Source organism: Camellia sinensis, chromosome 7 (genome assembly GCF_055761805.1).
Source record: "Camellia sinensis isolate YWXY chromosome 7, ASM5576180v1, whole genome shotgun sequence".
In the NCBI taxonomy this organism is placed as follows: domain Eukaryota; kingdom Viridiplantae; phylum Streptophyta; class Magnoliopsida; order Ericales; family Theaceae; genus Camellia; species Camellia sinensis.
Genome location: NC_138967.1, coordinates 174744941 through 174764293, shown reverse-complemented (window position 1 = coordinate 174764293; position 19353 = coordinate 174744941). Strand labels below are relative to the sequence as shown.

The window sequence follows — 19353 nt, the reverse complement described above, 5'->3', positions numbered from 1 at the left end:
AAAAATAAAAAAAATAAAAAATTCTATAATATGCAACTTATGACTTAATTATAACTCATGGTGTATTATATTATGATATGTGTTACAAAAGAATAATTTTAGTTTTAATTTAAAAGAAAATAAAACTTAAATTATTTATTTTAATAATCTTAACATTATCATTCTATAAAAATGTTACTAGAATACTTGTATATAATAAATTTAGTGAAATTATTTGTTTATTTTGATAATTTTAGTTCCATATATTGTGCTATAAAAATGAAATTATCATATAATGATTTTATATGATATATATTAAATTATAAGATAGTAAAATTCATTTTGATATTAAAAATAATAGTTAAATTAGAAAGAAAATTAGTAATATAAAACTAAAGTGATTCTAATTATTTAATTTAATTTTTATATTTATTTAGAAAATAAAAATACATAGAAATAGAATTAGGCAAAATTTATTTAAAAGATTAAATACAAATATGTTGTGATTGAATTAAGAAGAAAATACATAAATTAATTATGTAGAGTGTTTTTTCTTTAATATTCTTTTTGAATGATTTATGCATATTGTATATAGGTATATAAAATTTAAATTAAATATAAATGTTTTATAATAAATAATTTAATCTCACATAAAAAACTAAATATAAAGTAATATTAAGACATCAATAAGATAAACAAAAAAATATAAAATATAAAAAAAAATTAATTTGATCAGTGTGATGTGCATAATTAAGAACATTTTGTCTTATTTATTTGTATATGAAGATAATTTTTTAAAAATATCATAATAATTAAATTAAAATATCAATTATATAAAAGAAATTTAAAAACGACAAAACTAAATACCCGATGAAAAATAAGTATTTCTCAAATAGAGTCTATATAAAATTAGTTATTATAATTAAAATTGAATTTTTGTAGAATTTCATATGTAAATAGGAAAGGTATGCTGATATGACATTTCTTAGAAAAAAAGGAAAGGAAAAACATTATACATCGATAAATTTTTAATTTGACCCTACTTTTTTTCAATTTAAATTGTCCCTATTTTCTAAAACAATTTTTATCTTTTATTTTATACTCCATTGCATTTAAAACGGATGCGCGCGCAAAAAAAAAAAAAATAAATAAAAAGAAGAAGAAGGTCAAAATAATTATATTTTCTTATTTATTATTATTATTATTATTGGTATGAAATCGGTGAAAGTCAATAAGAATGCTTCACAAATATACAAAATTTACATAAGTATTATACAAAATAACATGATTTATTAATTTTGTTTTATGATTCATTTATCTAAAAATATAATTCATATCATTATAATCATGATTTTGCAAATCATTGTAACATTATTCAAAAAAAAAAAATTATATAAAAAAATTAATAATCATGATTTTGCAAATCATTGTAACATTATTCAAAAAAAAAAATAGTAATTTAACATTTTACTAGGGGTGAGCAGCGGATATACCGATCTGCCAAAACTCACCGGACTGAACCGATCCGCCGCATTTTGGACGGATGCGTGATGACAAGCGGATGGTTACGGATTGATTTTCTCCAATCCGCCAATCTGGCGAACGGATGGCGGATTTGAGATTCCTTTGGCCGCAATCGAACCGCTAAACCACGAGCACCCTTAGTAATTTATAAGACTTTGTGTTTTCAGTTTGTTTAAATATTATGTTTGTGTTTTCAATTAAAAAAGAGTTTAAATGTTCTGTTGAAAAAAAGTTTTCAACTTGAATATATTTTTTGAATTGAAAAAAATAAACATATTATTTATCTATTCTTTTTGATTTTTAAATCTATCGCTAAAAATAATAAATAGAAAATATGATATATGCTGGTTGGTTTTTATTTTCAAAAACAGATATAGATGTAACAATATAGAGACCTACAATCTCTACTACTGCTCTGTTCATGGTTTTAGTGGTTTGAATTGTTTTTATATTTTAAGAATCACAGATTGTAATACTTTATGTAGATGAGGCATACTGTGATTGTAGTATGTGGATGAGGCATAGAGTGATTGTGATATTCTAAAATTTCAAACTTTCTTGCTTTGTATGAGGCATGCAGTGATTGTAATATTTTTTTAAGTCATTGACTGTAAAACTTTCCTCTTTTTTTTTTTTTTTGAGGAAGTGCACAAGTTGAATTATGTTGAAAATTTATAAAATTTTAAACCGCCAAATCGATTCGCATCTATCCGCCAAACCGCCAATTCGTTCAATCCACATCCACCGGATTGGCGGACGGATGTGGATTGATTTTCTCCAATCTGCTAATCTGGCAGACGAATGGCGAATTGGAGGTTCCATGGCCGCAACCGACCCGCGCCCACCCCTACATTTTACAGCCAATAAAATGTAATTTAGTTATCGTTTGACTAGGGTTTTTTTATTTGACTTTTTTGAGTAACTAAAAAGTTTCTTTGGATTGATTTTTTAAACTTTTAGATGTGACATAGGATTGTTTTGGGGAAATATTTAAAAGTTGACTTTCTGATTTTTTTTAGTTTTTTTTGAAAAAATGTGTAAAAAATATGATAGATGATGTGATCCAAAATGGGTTAAAAGCTGGAAAATGACTTTTAATCATCTTTCCGAAATAACCCATTTTATCTTATGAACTTATTTATTCTATTTTGTCTTTTGTATGTTTTTAGTCTAAAAAAACCTAACCAAACGAAGCCTAATGTTGTTAGGTTCTTAATTTCATTTTTTCAAATAAATTAATATAAATAAAATCTTATTTATAATTTAAAAAAAAATGGTACCAAGAAAATGGATTATTTACATCAAAACACTCTTCAACTGGCGAATATTATTTTACTCATAATTTATGAATTTATATACACTATAAAAAAATGTATCATTTTTATCTTTGCAGACTACCTTCAAACTAGCTCCATAAGAGCATCTCTAATCCAATACTTTCAATTAGAGGATGATTTTTTTTTTTTTTAAATTCAAAAAGTGAATATAGAGTATTTTATTATTGGGTCCAGCTTGTCTCAAGTTGAGATCAAGATTGGACTTGTCCAGTCCGGCCCATGGGACTTATTTTTTGGGTCCGTTTGATAATCTGAACCGTTCAATGTGTAGAACTCGTCGAGTACTATATGCTAATAAAAAATCACGTTGATCGGATATCAACAACTATGTGATTAAATCAGTTTTGTATAAAAAAAAATGGACGGTAAAAAAATTAACGGTTGATAAAAAACTGTTTTGTTCACATAGTTATCGATATCCGATCAACATGATTTTTTATAGACATATAGTACTCGATGAGTTCTACACATTGAACGGTTCGGATTATCAAAACGAGACCCGTGGTGGGCCCTCACGGGTCCAACAGCACGGTCTAGTCTGATATTGGACTGGACCAAAGCCACTGTCTTTATTATTTACTCAAACTCCAATCATAAATCTTAATTTTTGTCTCAAAATATTTCCCTCAAAAATATTTCGTTCGAAAAGTGAATAATTATTTTATTAATGAGTATTTATTTTTCAAAATTGTTAAATGTATTTAATATTAAACTCATATTAAAGGTATAATTTTAATATTTTTAATAATATCAATTTATAAAAATTAGATGCACTAAAAATTATTTGTATTTTATAACACAAAACTCAAAACAAAAAAGAATATGATTGGTAGATAAAGTTGAAAGGAAAAAGTATTGAGACCAAAATTGATATTTAAAAAGTGAATAGTGCACTCGTATGACATAATAGTTTGGGATTAAAATAGTCACAAAAAATAAAATAAGTTAAAAAGTTAATAAGATAAATATTACATATAAATCATAATAATTTTATTTTTTTTCTCATAAAAGTAAATAAAAATTCATCCAAACGAAACTTTTAATCCCAAACTAAATAGTCGAAAAACCAAAAAGTTAGAAAATCATCTCATATCCCAAACAACTCCAGTGTTATAGAGATTATATTCTCATTATTATTCCGTCAAATATGGAGGATGAACCACTCACTCATCCTTTCAAATGAAAATACTTCTAAATGATGAGTTAGAGGAGCAAATCATTCAAATATAAAGATATGGGGTATTTGGGAAGAAGTTTTTTTGATTTTTTAGGTTAAAATAACATTCAAAAATAAAATAGGCTAAAATAATAAATCACATCAAATGTCACATTAAATTCATAATCATTTCACTTTTTCTCTCACAAACATCATATTCAATTATAAAAAATTTAACCTTCTTCCAAAATATAACTATTTTAGCTTATTAAGTGCCATTTTGGAACATAGCAAAAAGTCACGTTTTTTGACAAAATGTCCAAAAACGCAAGTGCCAAAAACGCTAGAAAATTGGTTTGGCAAGTGTTAAAAACATACGTGTAAAATTACAAATTACGGCCTATGAAAAAAAAATAAAAAAAAAAATTTCTTATGTTGGGTAAGAGTATTTTGGTCATTTTAATTTAATTTAACACCATAAATAAATATTAAGCTAAAAAGCAAAAAGTCAATTTTATACTAACTTTTCAAATCACTTTCCAAAAAACTAAAAAGATTGATAAAAAATCAAAAGTCAACTTTTTACTAACTTTTCAAAACACCCCTAAAGTAACTTTTTTTTCAACGAACCACTCGCATTCGAAAACCCCCCCAGAACAAAGACGCGAGAGCGCCTTATCCCTCCCAGCCCCCGCTCTCACTCTCACTCTCACTCTCTCTACAACTTCGTCCATCATGTCTAGAGGACCAGACCGTCTTCTGAGGAACTTGAAGCAATTCACAGACCTTCAATACAAGAACTTCACTCGTCAATATGGCCAACAATTGATAGATATCTTGGAATTCCCAATAAAGCTCGTTCTCTCTCCTTTCACGATTGCCTTCGACATTGCTGGCTCAGCTCCACGTGGGTTCGGCGTCCCTGAATTCATCTCCAAGCTCTCATATTCTGCAATCTTTGTAAGTTCTTTCTCTCATATTCTGCAATTTTTGAAGGAGCTTGTATATTTTTTTCACTGACACATGTTATTTGACAAGTGGGTTAGGCACATGTTTGTTCAATTGTTAGTGGGTTAATACGAATTTTGATTATATTGTTTTTTAATTTTTTTGTTTGTTGGATTATGAGTGATACTTGTTAATTGATCGAAATGGGTCACCAGGTGTTTGATTGTTTGTTTCTGAGAACTTTGGGTGAGTTGCAAAGCGGTTGTTTAAATGGTAATTTGAGTGATACTTGCTGATTTGCTAAAGTGGGTTGGAAAGTGTTTATTAATTTGTATCAGCAGATGTTCTCGCATTTCAGTTTGTTATTTGCTGAAATGAGAGCACTGCGCTTTTGTATGTTGCCACCTGCTTAAGTATCCTAACTGAAAATGAATCTGCTAAGAATTTGAGTTTTAATTAATTGGATGGTCTCCTTTATATTGGGAAATACGGCAATTTCTGCGTCCCCTCTCTCCCGCCGTCGTCTATCCAACCCTTGCTTCTGCCCCCTTCTGTTGATTTAGATATATGTCTTGAAGGAAAAGTCTATTCATACATAAAATTCATACAAAAAACTCCGCAAGAATAATGTAGCAATGCCATTATTGTAAATAAATTCATCTTCATGGTTGTTTGTTTTAAAGTGAAATGTGCACATTGAGCCTCATCATTATGTATAAAAATTCGGTATGAATTTTTTGTTTGTATATCATTACTCTATCTTGAATATTGTTTTGTTTAGTTCAATGTCAATGTAAAATCTCACTTTTAGTATCAAATCTTGTGAATTTCATAACACAGGGTATTCTTATACCATAAAAGGTTTAATAGCCTTACAAAAAACTGTCATGTTGTTGTTGAAGTGGATGATATTTTTCTTTTATGGGTTATCTGCAGGTTGTGGCTACTCTTGGGACTTATGATATTGCATTAGAGCTCGGTAAAAAAGTGTTATGTCAGAGGTGCTTACCAATATTCCTGGAAATTTGAACAGTTCTTAGCATGTTTTGTTCTTCTTTTAGCCTATCTCAGGCCCTCAACATATGTATGATTTCTATTTTTGATACCGTCTGGTTGATATGTAATGGCCATAATGGAAAACATAACCGGGCTCTTGTGCCTCTATGTTTGATGTGGATGATTTGGTTGGAGCGTAATTGGCAGATTTTTCAGGAGGTGGATGAACCTATGGCTCGCATGAAGGATAGGCTTTTGGTGATTTTGTATAGTTGGGTTTTAGGAAAAGTGTTTGTGGATTTGTTTCTTTGTGTGGATTTCATAGATACTCTTCATGTTTAGGGGTCAAATCTTTTTTCTTGTTGATTCTTTTCCTTTGTATTTGTTAGCATCGTCTTGATGCTTTTCATCGATATCATTGACTTTTACTTTTCAACATATATATATATATATATATATAACTGGGTTACCTTGATATCTTGAAGTTTGTTTAGCATGTTGCCTTGGCTGTATTGTGCACGATGCACTTATGCGATAATATGACTTCATTTTACCAGTTAGAGTGAGTAGGATTGTAAGGTTTCTTTCGTGTATGATAAGAATAACAAACTATATATATATATTATTTTTCAAAGACAATGCAGGCCTCCTTGTCATATAACCTCAACTAATTTAAGATTTATTATGCAGTTATTTAATTTTCTCTGAAAGAATGTTGATAATTATAGAAGTCAAATTTGTATTCCCTTGGTAGTAATGCAAGGTATGTATTTTGTGACTGCAGAGATTGTAGGACCTGCAATGGATGGCAGGCATTGCAGTGTACTATGTGCAAAGGCTTGGGCAAGGTGCAGTACCAAGTGAAAAATTATACCTTGAAAAGGTATATTCTTTCTCCACCTTTTTTTAAATTTTTTTTTTTTTTTATGGTGGCAATACATGTAGGCTTTTCTATTTCTTTTTCTTTTTCTTCATGTTAATGTTTACAAGCTTATATGCTAGAATGCATAGAGAGAAAGGTCTGGTGTGATCCAGACACATTTAGGGTTCAAAGATATGTTTATTTGCAGAAAAAATTCTTATTATTATGCTACAAATCCTTAGAGTGTGAGCGCCCAAAAATTCCTGAAAACTTTTGGTTGTAAATGCAAGCAAAGTAGCAGACTTTTGCAATTCTCTATAGCATGGGAATTTTCAATATTTTCATGAAATTTCATTTAGTTCATCCATTTCTGACTGATAGTAACGTAAATCCCTTAATTCTAGTTTCTGGCATATCGAACATGGGGCCTCCCTGGGTGTTGGTCTCGTGGTGTGTCTGTTCATCCTTCAATATTATTAGCAGTACTCAGAAAGTAACTTCAATCAATTCAATAAAGTGTGAGATCAAATTGATATGGTCTTCGTAGGTAATTATATCTGTCCATATCAAGTTGATTCTATCTGTATCCAGTTGAATGGCCATTTATTTACACACTCCACTACATAATAATGTGGAAATAACAGGGAATGTTCATGCCGGTAAAGCTAAGGCCTCAAACCTAACTCTTATTGTAGCGTTATGATTTCTCTACTAGAAAAAATGTAGGTTAGGCCTTCAGATAAGAAAATTATGTACTCTGGTGAACAACCAATGTCTTTATACCCATCAAAAGGACCTCAAGATGCTATCCAAAAGAAATGAGATGAAAAAATTCGAAATAACATATCTACAAAAAAGGGCACCATGTGGAAATACATTAGTTTCTTATCATGCAAAGGAATTATTTATTGGCAACCTACACAACTTATAACAATGCTTGTGTTGTATATCTCCAGGTTGATCGGGATTTATATATACATTGATAAGAAAGGAAGATCAGGATCTTTACAAAAGTATTATGGAGTTTTTGTCTCAAGTCATATTTAGCCTAAGCAATCTATCTTTTTTATCTTGTGTATTTTACTTCTTTGACATCTTAATGATTTCCCCTTTGTTTTGCAAAAAGCTGCTCAATAGAACTAAAGTCTCATCTTGGGTGTTGGCTGAAATGACAGTAGTCACAATGAACCTTGAATATTTTTGACGATCTCTATATATTTCTAAACTTGAAGGGTAACAAAAGTAGGATCAAAATGTAGTTTTAAGGACTTACGGGGGACTAGGAAGAAATTAATGAATAATGACAATGTCAGAAACCATAAAGAATACTTGGAAAAAATTATAATTAAAATTAAACTGTTATTTAGAACCTTAAGGAATGGTTTGGCCCAACAGTAAAGACGTGCCATTACCGTCTTACTCCAGACCCCACTTTAGCGGGAGCCTCGTGTATTGGATAACCTTTTTATTTATTTATTAATGCTGGTGGATTCAAGTTAGCTGTGTGTTTCACAACTTCCGATCCTTAGTCTGTCATTGGTCCCCATCATCATCATCATCATCATCATCATTCCCATCAGGTAGCATATCTAATCCATGTAAATGTGGTCTAGACTTTCCTTCAGTCTTGATTTTCTCACTTCTGTAGAATTCACAAAGTTACCAATGAGTTGGCTGCAATTTTTTTGGGTGATTTCTTTACAGAACAACAGGTTTGCACGTGACATGGTTTGAGCATTAAAGTTGTTATGGTGTCATTTTGAGTCACAAATTATTGTTCTTAACATCTTGTTTATATCGAGGTATATATATATATCTAATATAAGAACATGGACACATTGGAGGTACTCTCGAGATGCTCTTGCTTCTGATTTCACTCTACCCCACTAAATATTTTTGTTTCCACCCAAGCCTCATCCTAACCATATTGATATAATCGTTCATCCTAATTTGTCATATATCCTCCTCCAGTGGAGAGAAGGCAACAGCTAAGAGTGTTGCAGATGCCATTTCTGAGAATCGAGCTGAGTTGGTGCACCTTCCTTCCACCATGGATCTTCATGTGCCATTGCCATCCAAAGACTGCCCAAGTTGTGATGGATCGGTAAGAGCTATTCTAGAATCATTGAAGCACATAAAATTAAATTCCCATATTTTCCCAACCCTCACAGTAATAGTTATTGGTGCTTCATTATGAACACTATTGAAACATTCCCGTACATGGAAATAGTTTCTATTTTTTTATGACAATCTATTGCAGTGGGTGAACGGCATTAAGTTCCCAATCTTATAGTCCTCATCTTATCTAGCTTGAATTGCATTTCAATCTTGCTATGTCTTTTGTGTGGGATATATCTAAAAGTTGTAGTCGACACACATTCGGTGGTGGTGCTTGACTTTGTTCATATCTCTTTTAATATATTTTCATATCTATTAACTTCTGCCTTAGACTAACTTGTACATTTTGATGATGTCTGAGTATTAAGTTCGATTTTTGTATTATTAATGTTGCAGGGTGTGATGAAATGTACTGAATGCAAAGATAAATTACAAATAAGGATTTCAGCGGATGATGTGAGTCTTTGCTATTTGATTGATTCTTTAGTTGATTCACTACTTGTGCATTCAAATGTGGCCAACTTGTCTTGACACTACCACACTATATAAACTTCTGCGCCTTAAGTATGTGAAACTAGTACACATATGAAACTACTACATTGCTTGTTAACTTTGGAACTTAATCACAGGGATTTTTTCTCAGTTCCCTTCCTTGTATTGCTTTTATTGATATTTTAACATATAAGTAGATTCATAGAGGACTTGAAATGCCTAAATTTTTACGATTGGCACTTTATATGCCCTTCTTTTTGTTCATCTCCTTGTGCACATCTACATTAAAAGAACAAGGAATGGTTGTTGATGCAATAGTGACCGCTAGGGGCCATGTGTTTCCATCTCTAGGATTATTCAAATGTTAGAGAAGGGAAAAGGGTAGCCTAAGACGATAGTGGAGACGCCGAGTTTGTGCCAGTTACTGCTTGGGAAATGCTGAAGACCTCCCAGGTTAACAATGGGCCATAATTCTTCTCATTCTCCAATCAAATCAGGAGAGATTGCTGATTTGCTATGTTTTTGTCTCACCAATATCAAGAAGATCCACATTTCGCATTGTCATGACCAAACAATCTTGAAACTGGAAGTTTGGAATGAAAATGCTCTATAGATGAGCAAAGGGGCAAGGTGTGACTTTGGTCCCATAACTTTTTAATCACGGACAATTAGTTCAGTTTTCAGAGGAACATTTCTTTGGTGTATGCTATTTGGAGAATATCCTACTAGTCGATGAGAGATTATAAAGGATTATTAGGTTTTTCTGAATTGTAAATTGAAATGAAAAGGGTCAATTACAAATACACCCCTTGAGATTTGATTAAAATATAAATTGCCCCCTGTGGTTTTGAAAATTATATTCCACCTCATGAGATTTCTAATTTCATAACAAATCGCTCCTTTTATTAATACATCATCAAGTTAATTAACAGTTTTTAATGATGTTAAAAATATATTTTAATTAATAATTTAGGTAGTTTTATTATTGTATAGGAGAGCAATTATGAATTTCATTTTTTAGTTAATTCTGTTAAATAAAAAATTCTAGTAAGGGGTGTTTGTAATTTTTCAAACCACAGGGACCAATCTGTATTTTAAGCAAACCTCAGGGGATGTATTTGTAATTTACCCAAATAAAAATAAGCAGCTTCATCAAAATTACTGATCAAAATGGAGTGAGGTAGTTTAAACCAACCATTGCTGAAGAATATATATGAAATTGTTATGATGATTGACTGGATTCTAGAACAATGATATAGGTATGATTTCATTTGGTTGAGCATTGAAGCAGCCTTAATTAAAGAGATTGTAAATAAGGGTATAATTAAAAAAATGATGATATGGAGGAATTATAGATTTGGTTTGAAGACGTTTATGGATAAGCTTTGAATGGTTGGTGATTGGAATTCCTCTAATATGTTGTTAATATGTGAATAGTTTAGTGGCGGGAATCGTCTCAGATGGTGACGACTTTGGGAAAGAAGCACGATTTTGCGCTTCTGAGGAAGAATTGTAGCAGAATTGCGAATTTGAGGAGAGGGAAACGCGAATCTGATGCGAGAATGAAGCACTCTTGAGAGGGCAAGGAGAGAACCTGGTTGTTGGCTTCGATCCTCTGTTCGACAACTTTGATCTCGCGCCCTTTGACTTCCCCTTCGAAGCCCTAGTCTTCGTCCCTCTCTTCGAAGCCCTAGTCCAGAATTGCTCTAGTCTTCAAAGCCCTAGTCTTCGATTGTCTTCGTCCCTCTCTTCTCTCACTGTCGATCTCTGTTTGCTTCTCTCTTTCTGTCTCTGTCTTCATATTTGTTCTGTCTCCCTTGTGATCTATCATCACATATATAATATATATATATAAAATATAATTTATTATATATAATATAATTTATCATAAACAATATAATTTTTATGTCCAAAATAAAAATTATTTATTTTATCATATGTAATATAATTTTTATTTGTTATTTTTTTAACAGAATTTATTATTTCTTAACTTTTTAACATGTAATAAATAAAATAAATCATCTAATTGTTTAAAAGAATTCTATTTAAATCATATATAATAAAAAAAATCTTAAAAAATATATAAAATAAAACATCTAATTTTTATTTATTATTTATTTTAACATAATTTATTATAATAAATAAAATATAATTAATAAAAATAATACATAAGCGCTCTTAACCTACGACTCCTCTAAGTGGCCACGTTCCCCCGCTCCCGCTCCCGCTCCCGCTCCCGCTCCCGCTTCGTGCAACTAAGGTTTTTGTACACATGTTTAACCGGTATTGTAATCTGGTCACAAGACACTAGCGTCAAGAGCTCTTTTCCAGTCTTGAACTTGGCCAATGTATGATAAAGATGAAAATCAATATGGTGAATGTGCTTCCTCCAATATGTCAAGTTTGATGCTGACTTTAGGTGTTAACGGTCTGGACACATCTTTTTATTTTGTTATTTTGTGTATTTAATTGGTCCAAGTGCAACTTTTGTAATGGCTTTATGTTTAATTTTTTCCTTTTTCATTGTTTTATTATTACAAGCTTTCATCTTTATGTTATCCTTTCATTTCCTGCAGATTATGGAACCTCCATGGCAAGCCTATAATGTCCTTAGAAAGATGGAGTATCCATATGAGGCCAGTGACACATCTTTTACTCTCCCATCTATTGTTTTATAGCGAGAATATTTGAAATTTTCTTTTGCTCTCTAATTTGAGATTCGGGGATGCTATGCAGCTTAATTATTTCATTTGTCTACTGTTGGTAGAAGGTGCACTGCATGATTCTTGTAATGGAATTCATCTATAATTTGAACATTATGCATTGCCCTTCCAATGAAATAGGAAATTTTGGAGCATACTTATAGTTGTAAGACCGTGTAACAAAAATCATCAAATGTAATATTCATTCTCTTATGATTCCGTTTGGATGTCTCTTCTTGTTAATATGTCTAGTCTTGATCTTTGTCTACTGTTTCAGCATATTGTTCACAGCATGAGAGACCCCAGCATTGCTGCATTTTGGTTGATTACTATGCCTGAGATTGTTGGAGGATTTAACTATGATGATGAAGTCAAGCAGAAAATTTGGTGGCAATACAAGGTTTCTCTTCGATTTCTTCCTTATTTTCTCAGTTCTTTAGGCATGAATATTTATATTGCAATCAGCCTTGCTTTGCTTTGCACGAATATTTATGAATTATAATTGATATCAGTGCCTATGCCTGTTGATTCAAACGTCTAGGATTTTGAACTGTGTTTTTGATCAAGTATCCACGTTCATCCACACAATTTTTAGAACCATGTTTCTCCAATACTGATTCCATTTAAAGTTCATCAAAAACTGTAGTGGGGACTTATGTGGGTCACCAAACCCTGTAGCAAGTACTGCAATTTCTGGAACATTGAAGGTTTAAAGTTGACTTCAGAGCTATTTATCAAAAAATAAAAAAAAAAGAAAAAGAAAAAGAAAAAAAAGATGACTTCAGAGTTGCTAGCTATATGCACACTTAAGCTATGTAAACACTTGCTTGAACAATTACATGTATTGTATGACTTATGCCCCTCATATATTATATTCATCCGAACGGTTGGATATTGGATTTGATGATCACTGCCACTGGTCCTTGATCTTAGATTTTTTGCCAAGATCTAGGCAGAGAAGGCACAAAGCAGTCAAATCCGCAAACTGTTGTGCTCAAACTGGTCAATCATATTCTGTTTGGGCTCCTCCAATAATGAACTGCATGTAAATCTGTGCCAAGTGGCTTGAATTAGAGATCCTAGATTATAACCGATTAATTTGCAAATATCTTAAATGGTCTTGGTGAGAATTTTCAACCCTACAAGGCATATGACTAAAACCAGAACAATAAATAAATAAATAAATAAATAATTAGAATACATTTGTTAATATGTTTGGGGTAATGACGTCGAATACTGTTTTTTTGTCCTTCCCATTTCCCAGTTTGCGTTTTCAAAGCTTATTTATTTATTTATAAGCTTAGTTCAAGTGGTCCCATTGTCTAAGATCAGGACATGTCCCTAGAAATACAGTTTTTACTTTGTCACTGAAAGCATCTTGATCTAATTGATGGGACACCTTATTTTTCATTTTTGTCTGCTAAACATATTACCATTTACCACACACAAGAAACTGCATACTATGAAATGTTCCTTGAGCCAATAAAATAGCCAATGGAATTTGATTATTCCTCCTTTAGGGTCACTAGTTTTCAAATTTATCACATGCCTCAATCACTATTCAGCACATGATTTCTTTAGTAACTTAATATTTGTTTGATTTTTAACTTAATAATTGTATGATTTTCTGTTTTGTTTAGGAATCTATGCGGTATGATCAACTTCGGGATGTGGTAGCCAAGCGAAAACCTGGGTGGGAATACTTACAAGAGGTAAGTTGATATTTTATCTGTCAATGACAAAGAGAGACCCAAATCCTTCTTTGGAATAAACCGTGCAGGATGAATGCTCATATAGAACATAATAAGATCTTCCAGTCTTTGGTAATAAACAGACACATGCAAGAGTTATCATTCATAGATTCTTGCAGACATACCTCTACTAGATATACAACTGTGGTAGGTCTGGATGAAACATTGACTTGACCCCATTTGTGCATTGTACTTATTTTATATTTATTTTACTCTGAATTACTCTGCCTGCTTTTGATGATTAAACTGTGCCGCCTGTCTTTGTTGATTGAATGATCTTCATTATTAAATATCAACATTTTCTTTAGATTTGATTTCTCATGAAATTTTGGATTGATAGTATTTGTCATTCACAGGCCCTGATCTCCATAGATCCTGTTCGTGCTAGGGATGATCCAGTTGTTGTGAAAAACATCCCTTACTTCAAAGCCAAGAAGGCACTGGAGGCAGAAGTACTGAAGCTTGATCCTCCTGCTCGACCAGAAAATTGGGGAGTATGTTCTTTTTCTTCATGTGATGTTGTATGTTTTTTTTTAGGGAGAATTCTTCCAGTGTTTATCATTCATGGTGAGAATTAACCTGTGTGTATTTATAAGACTGCAATTTAATAACAAGAAATGGTGAAAGTCCTGTTAGTTTTGTGTGCGCTTGCAGGAATTTGTTCTATCTAAGCATTCATCTATAGTATTTCACCCGTTTTCAATAAGTGCAACATTTTGGGATAGCTATAAATGAGAAAAACAGAACAATCAGGCTAAATTTTGTCTTTTAATAAGTAACCCACTACTTTGTGTAGGCTTTGGGTTGAACCTTTGTCATATGGCCACATGGGCAGCCACTTGCCATGTCATATGATAACACGTCACTTCAGAGGACTTTAAGGGAGAAATTTAGTAGATTCCATATATATTCTATTTTATGTGCCCTTCCAATTGTATAGAGCAATGTAACTAGTTTTTCCCATTTAAAGGAGAAATTTCTTTTCTAGTGCACACAGTAATGCTATGATTGTGGAGCATTTGCAGGAGATGAACCTTCCATTGAATGCATCAGCTTGGAGTAAGGAGGACCTCAAAGATCCAAAAAAATTATATGAGATGACAGTTCTTCTTAATGCCCAAAGAGAAATTGCTGATAAAATCTTGGAAGCAGAGTGGGAAACAAAGTGGCGTCAAGAAAAGGTAGTAATCGTTGCAGTATCTTTGAAGATAAATATTTGTATTAATATAGATATAAATTGTGATGCATGAACTTGATCACAATGGTGGCTCAATTGCTATCAAGATGACATCCTGATCAACATTGGTTGAGAGGGAAAAAATTTTGAGCCAACCAAAGTGCAATAGGATTACGCTTCTGTTAAATTAAGCGTTTGATGTTGTTATTGGCTCTAAAAGGTTAGTTTTTTTACTAAGCAGACCTATGGAAATGCTGAAACACACAAACGAATGTCGTTTTTGCAAATATTGTTTGATTTGTTTGAGAGTCACAGTTTATTATTTGAGCTGTCATGACTCATGATTGGTAAGTTTGGTTCAAAAGTCTGTTATTCATTTTGATTTACAGTTGAATGAAATGTTGGAAGAGAAGGTGCGGCCATACATTCAGAACATGGACAATGGTGTCATTCCTCGGCCTATAGTAATGCAATCCCCAAAGAATCAGGATCATAAGGTTTTGCTCTAAATCTCTGTCCCTTCTTTATTATGCGCTGTTGTTGGATTATGAACTCAAAGCGAAATTGCGGTACCGACTAATTTCTGATCATGACTTTAGTTTATGCTCTTTAAATTGATTATCTATGTCTTTTATCTTCTTTTTTTTCATTTCATGCAAGCTTTTGGTTGGGATTGAAGAAAAGTGGATCATGAAAAATGAGATAGAATAACCCACATCACATGAAAAATGAGATAAACTATAACCCACATCACTGTTGCAATTGGGGAACAAAATAATTGACATTAAATGTTTAAATTTTGTAATTATACTGCTAGCTGTTATAATGGAGTTAATTGGATTTTTCAGTCACTTCTGTGTTAAATCATATCAGTCACTTTCGTGGGTTAATTGACAATCACTTCCTGGTAATTATACTACTTTCAGTCACTTTTGTAATTATACTACTTTTCAAGCTAAACAAATAAAATTAGTGTTAGGAATTGAGGAACACCTAATAAAAAATTGGTGAGACACGAAAAACATAGAAGAACAATAGACAAGTATTATAAATTACATGCACACACAAGAACATAAGATTTACGTGGTTCACCCAAAATTTGGATTGTGTCATTGTGGCGGTTTCATTATGATTAAAAAGTTAGAAAATGAGATATAGAGTGCGAAAATATCAAAGTACCCTTACTCTAGGATCCACACTACCCTTGCCAAAATACCAAAACAAGTGGTTAGTGTCAATTATTTATCATCGGCAGTATGCAAAATATACTGCATGTGTTTCTTCACTGCTTTAAAACCAAGGTTATCAAAATCCCGATCTGGATTGTCCTAAATTGCCCCAACGGTCCAAATTATTCAGACTCGTAACAGATTTTAAGATCGATCATGTAGGATTGCAAGTAGGATTGTTGGGTTGCTAAATTTTCACCTTATTTTAATATCCATCATCACTATTGGTGATTTTTCACCTTATTATTATTTTAATGGCAAATAGAATCTTACAATTCTATGATCCAACACTCGAGATTCTCTCATTGATCCCACGTAGGGTCCTGATTTTAACAACTATGTTTATAACAATTTTTAGGAGAATGGATGAATAGTATATTTCAATAGATTTTAACAATCATATTATTTGCTGCAGAGAAAACCTCGGCAGCGGAGATGGTGGTTCTTTTGATGGTTACAGCAGCAGCAAGAGCAATGCTTGAGGCCGCAACTGTATCCCTTGGCTGTGCCATGGCGACATTTTATATGTTCTTTCTGAGACTTGTTTGTCTGTGGATCTATCTTCTAGGGTTTCAATTTCTCTCATTGTTTGTTCAACGGTTACTATTCTTGTAGGGTGGCTCTGGCTTTAAAATCCCAGTGATTTTATGACTAAGGCAAGACCAGAAGAGCCAAAAGCTCCTTGCATTGGCTTAAAGAGGTTTCACAATTGTTTTTATAAGCACTTTTTATTGTCTTTAGTGAATTTTTAATTTAAAAAAAAAAGTGATTTTAATTTTAATTTTAATTTTTTATAAAATTTTGAAAATATCCGACTTCTGTTAATTAATGAAACACTCACTTTTTATAATTTAAAAATTAAATAGGCATAAATAAAGCATTAGAAACCAAAGTACAATAAAGCATATACTTTAAAAGAAAATTCTTATAAAGTTAACAAATTTTATAAATTTATGTTTACTAATTCCTATGTCATGCAATAATAAAATTTAAAGATCTAAAATAGAGTCTGTTTTAATATTATATACGTGTCATATAAATAAATAAATAAAATTGTAAAAATTATTAGTGTGTATAGGATTATTGATTTAAAAAAGAATATGATATATAATTAACAAATTATGTTTCAGTTTTTAAAATTTTATTATTACATGACAAGTAATGCCATAAAAACTAACAAATTTGACAATAATAATGCCACACTTACATTTATATACTATATTACATGTATTATTATCTTACTTGGCAACACAATATTGGCACATTAAAATAATATAGTAAAAATAAATAATTATTCTAACATTACTTATCTTACAAACTTTTCTTATTCTCACTTACATGGCACCGCTATGGGGTGTTTGTTTCAGCTTTTCAGAGTTAACTTATGACTTTTAGTTTTGAAAAAGTTATTTTAGATTGTTTGATTAAATTTATTTCAAACAGCTTCTGATTCTAACAGCATATTTTAACTCAAAAAAGCTGATTCTGAGAAGCTGCTCACCCCTTGCTTCTGATTATCAGTTTCTGCTTTGGACATGTTAATTTTTGGTTCTATTCTTAAATTTTTTTATTTTTTATTTTTTTAAAAATAGAAAAAGACTCAAATGGACTATAGATTATTATTATTTTTTTTAATGAGAAATGTAGACAAACAAAAAATAAAAATTAATTGAAAAAGTTATTTCACAACTTATTTAACAAACACTACTCAGCAACTTAAATCTATAATCCAACAGCTACACCAAATAGATTAACAACTTCTGATTAAAGTGATAATCTATAATCTGTTAAGTTATAATTTATAAGCTATTTTAACAGTTACACCAAACGGGGCCTATATCATTGAAGTGAGTTATGTTACAATTTGTAAAAGTTTCCGTAACATCTATTATTATATTATTGAATCAAGTCTTATTTTAGTTTTTAAAATTTTATTATATTATTGAATCAAGTCTTATTTTAGTTTTTAAAATTTTATTATTGTTAGTAAGAAAATTTTATAAAATTTATTAATTTGTAAGTACAATTTTCCTTGATATAATTAGACTTACTTTTTTTACACAAATTTAAATATGTTTTGGAGAAATTACACAATAATAAAAAAAATAAAAACCTTAGGATTTGATCCCAATAACAAATCTGGCCCTAAATTTTTAAATGTTTCAAATTAAACCTTCAATTTTTGTTTCAATTCTAATAATCTATTAGTTAATTAGAATAATTTAGACAATTTAATCACTTTTTATCTATAGTGTTGAACGACGAAGGTGACTATGGACAAAAAAAAAAAAAAAAAAAAGAAAGTGAAAAAGGTGGAAATGAGCTAGAAAAGGAGATTGGAAAAAGTGATGAAAGGGTGACTGGATTGAAGAACAGAAGAGGTGGTGAGAAGTGGCTACCAACAATAATAAAAAGAAAAAAAATATTAAATTGTTTAAATTGTCTTTTTTTTTTTTTTAAATACAGATGAATGATTAGAATTAATCAGCTTTCTTGTTTTTCATTTTTCAGAAAATACTTTTCAAAAAATTCTACTTTGTTATTTTTCGTAATTTTTTTTGTTTTTACTGAATTTTTTAAAAATATTTTAAGCATTTTTTTTTTAATTTTTTAGACACATCTAACATAAATACACTTAAAAAGTAAAAAAAAATCTTTTCAAAATTCACTAAATACCAAAAATATAAAAAAAATACAAGAATTCAGTACATTTTTTATATTTTTTTTGTATTTATTAATTTTTTAAAATATTTTTTCACAAATTTTTTATTTTCTAGATACATCTTACTAAGGTGCATCAAAAAAAGTAAAAAAAATGTTTAAAATTTAAAAAATATTCACTAAAAACAAAAGAATATAAAAACTAAAAAACTCAATTTTCAAAAAATTTACTCCAGAAAACTCAAACCAAACACACTGAATAATTTTTAAAAATTTAAGTGTTTTGAGAAGATAGATGAAATTGACTTTTTGACTTTTTTAAAATTTTTTAACTTTTTTTATATGAGGGGTGATATGACTTAAAATAGGTTAAAAGTTGACTTTTTATTGAGGTTCTCAAATAACTCCTAAGAAATCTTAA

The 19353-nt window shown here is 30.7% G+C and overlaps 1 protein-coding gene across 1 annotated transcript; it reads left to right on the top strand.

The window, feature by feature from the left end:
• The first annotated feature begins 4612 nt into the window (after window positions 1–4612).
• Window positions 4613–16995, top strand: EMB2737 (embryo defective 2737). Its single transcript, XM_028244513.2, has 12 exons — window positions 4613–4956; window positions 5881–5945; window positions 6725–6823; window positions 8774–8906; window positions 9317–9376; window positions 11989–12048; window positions 12392–12514; window positions 13755–13826; window positions 14222–14359; window positions 14891–15046; window positions 15432–15539; window positions 16687–16995. The coding sequence occupies exons 1-12, from the start codon at window positions 4732–4734 to the stop codon at window positions 16720–16722; spliced, it is 1275 nt and encodes a 424-aa protein (XP_028100314.2). The 5' UTR covers window positions 4613–4731; the 3' UTR covers window positions 16723–16995.
• The last annotated feature ends 2358 nt before the right edge of the window (window positions 16996–19353 follow it).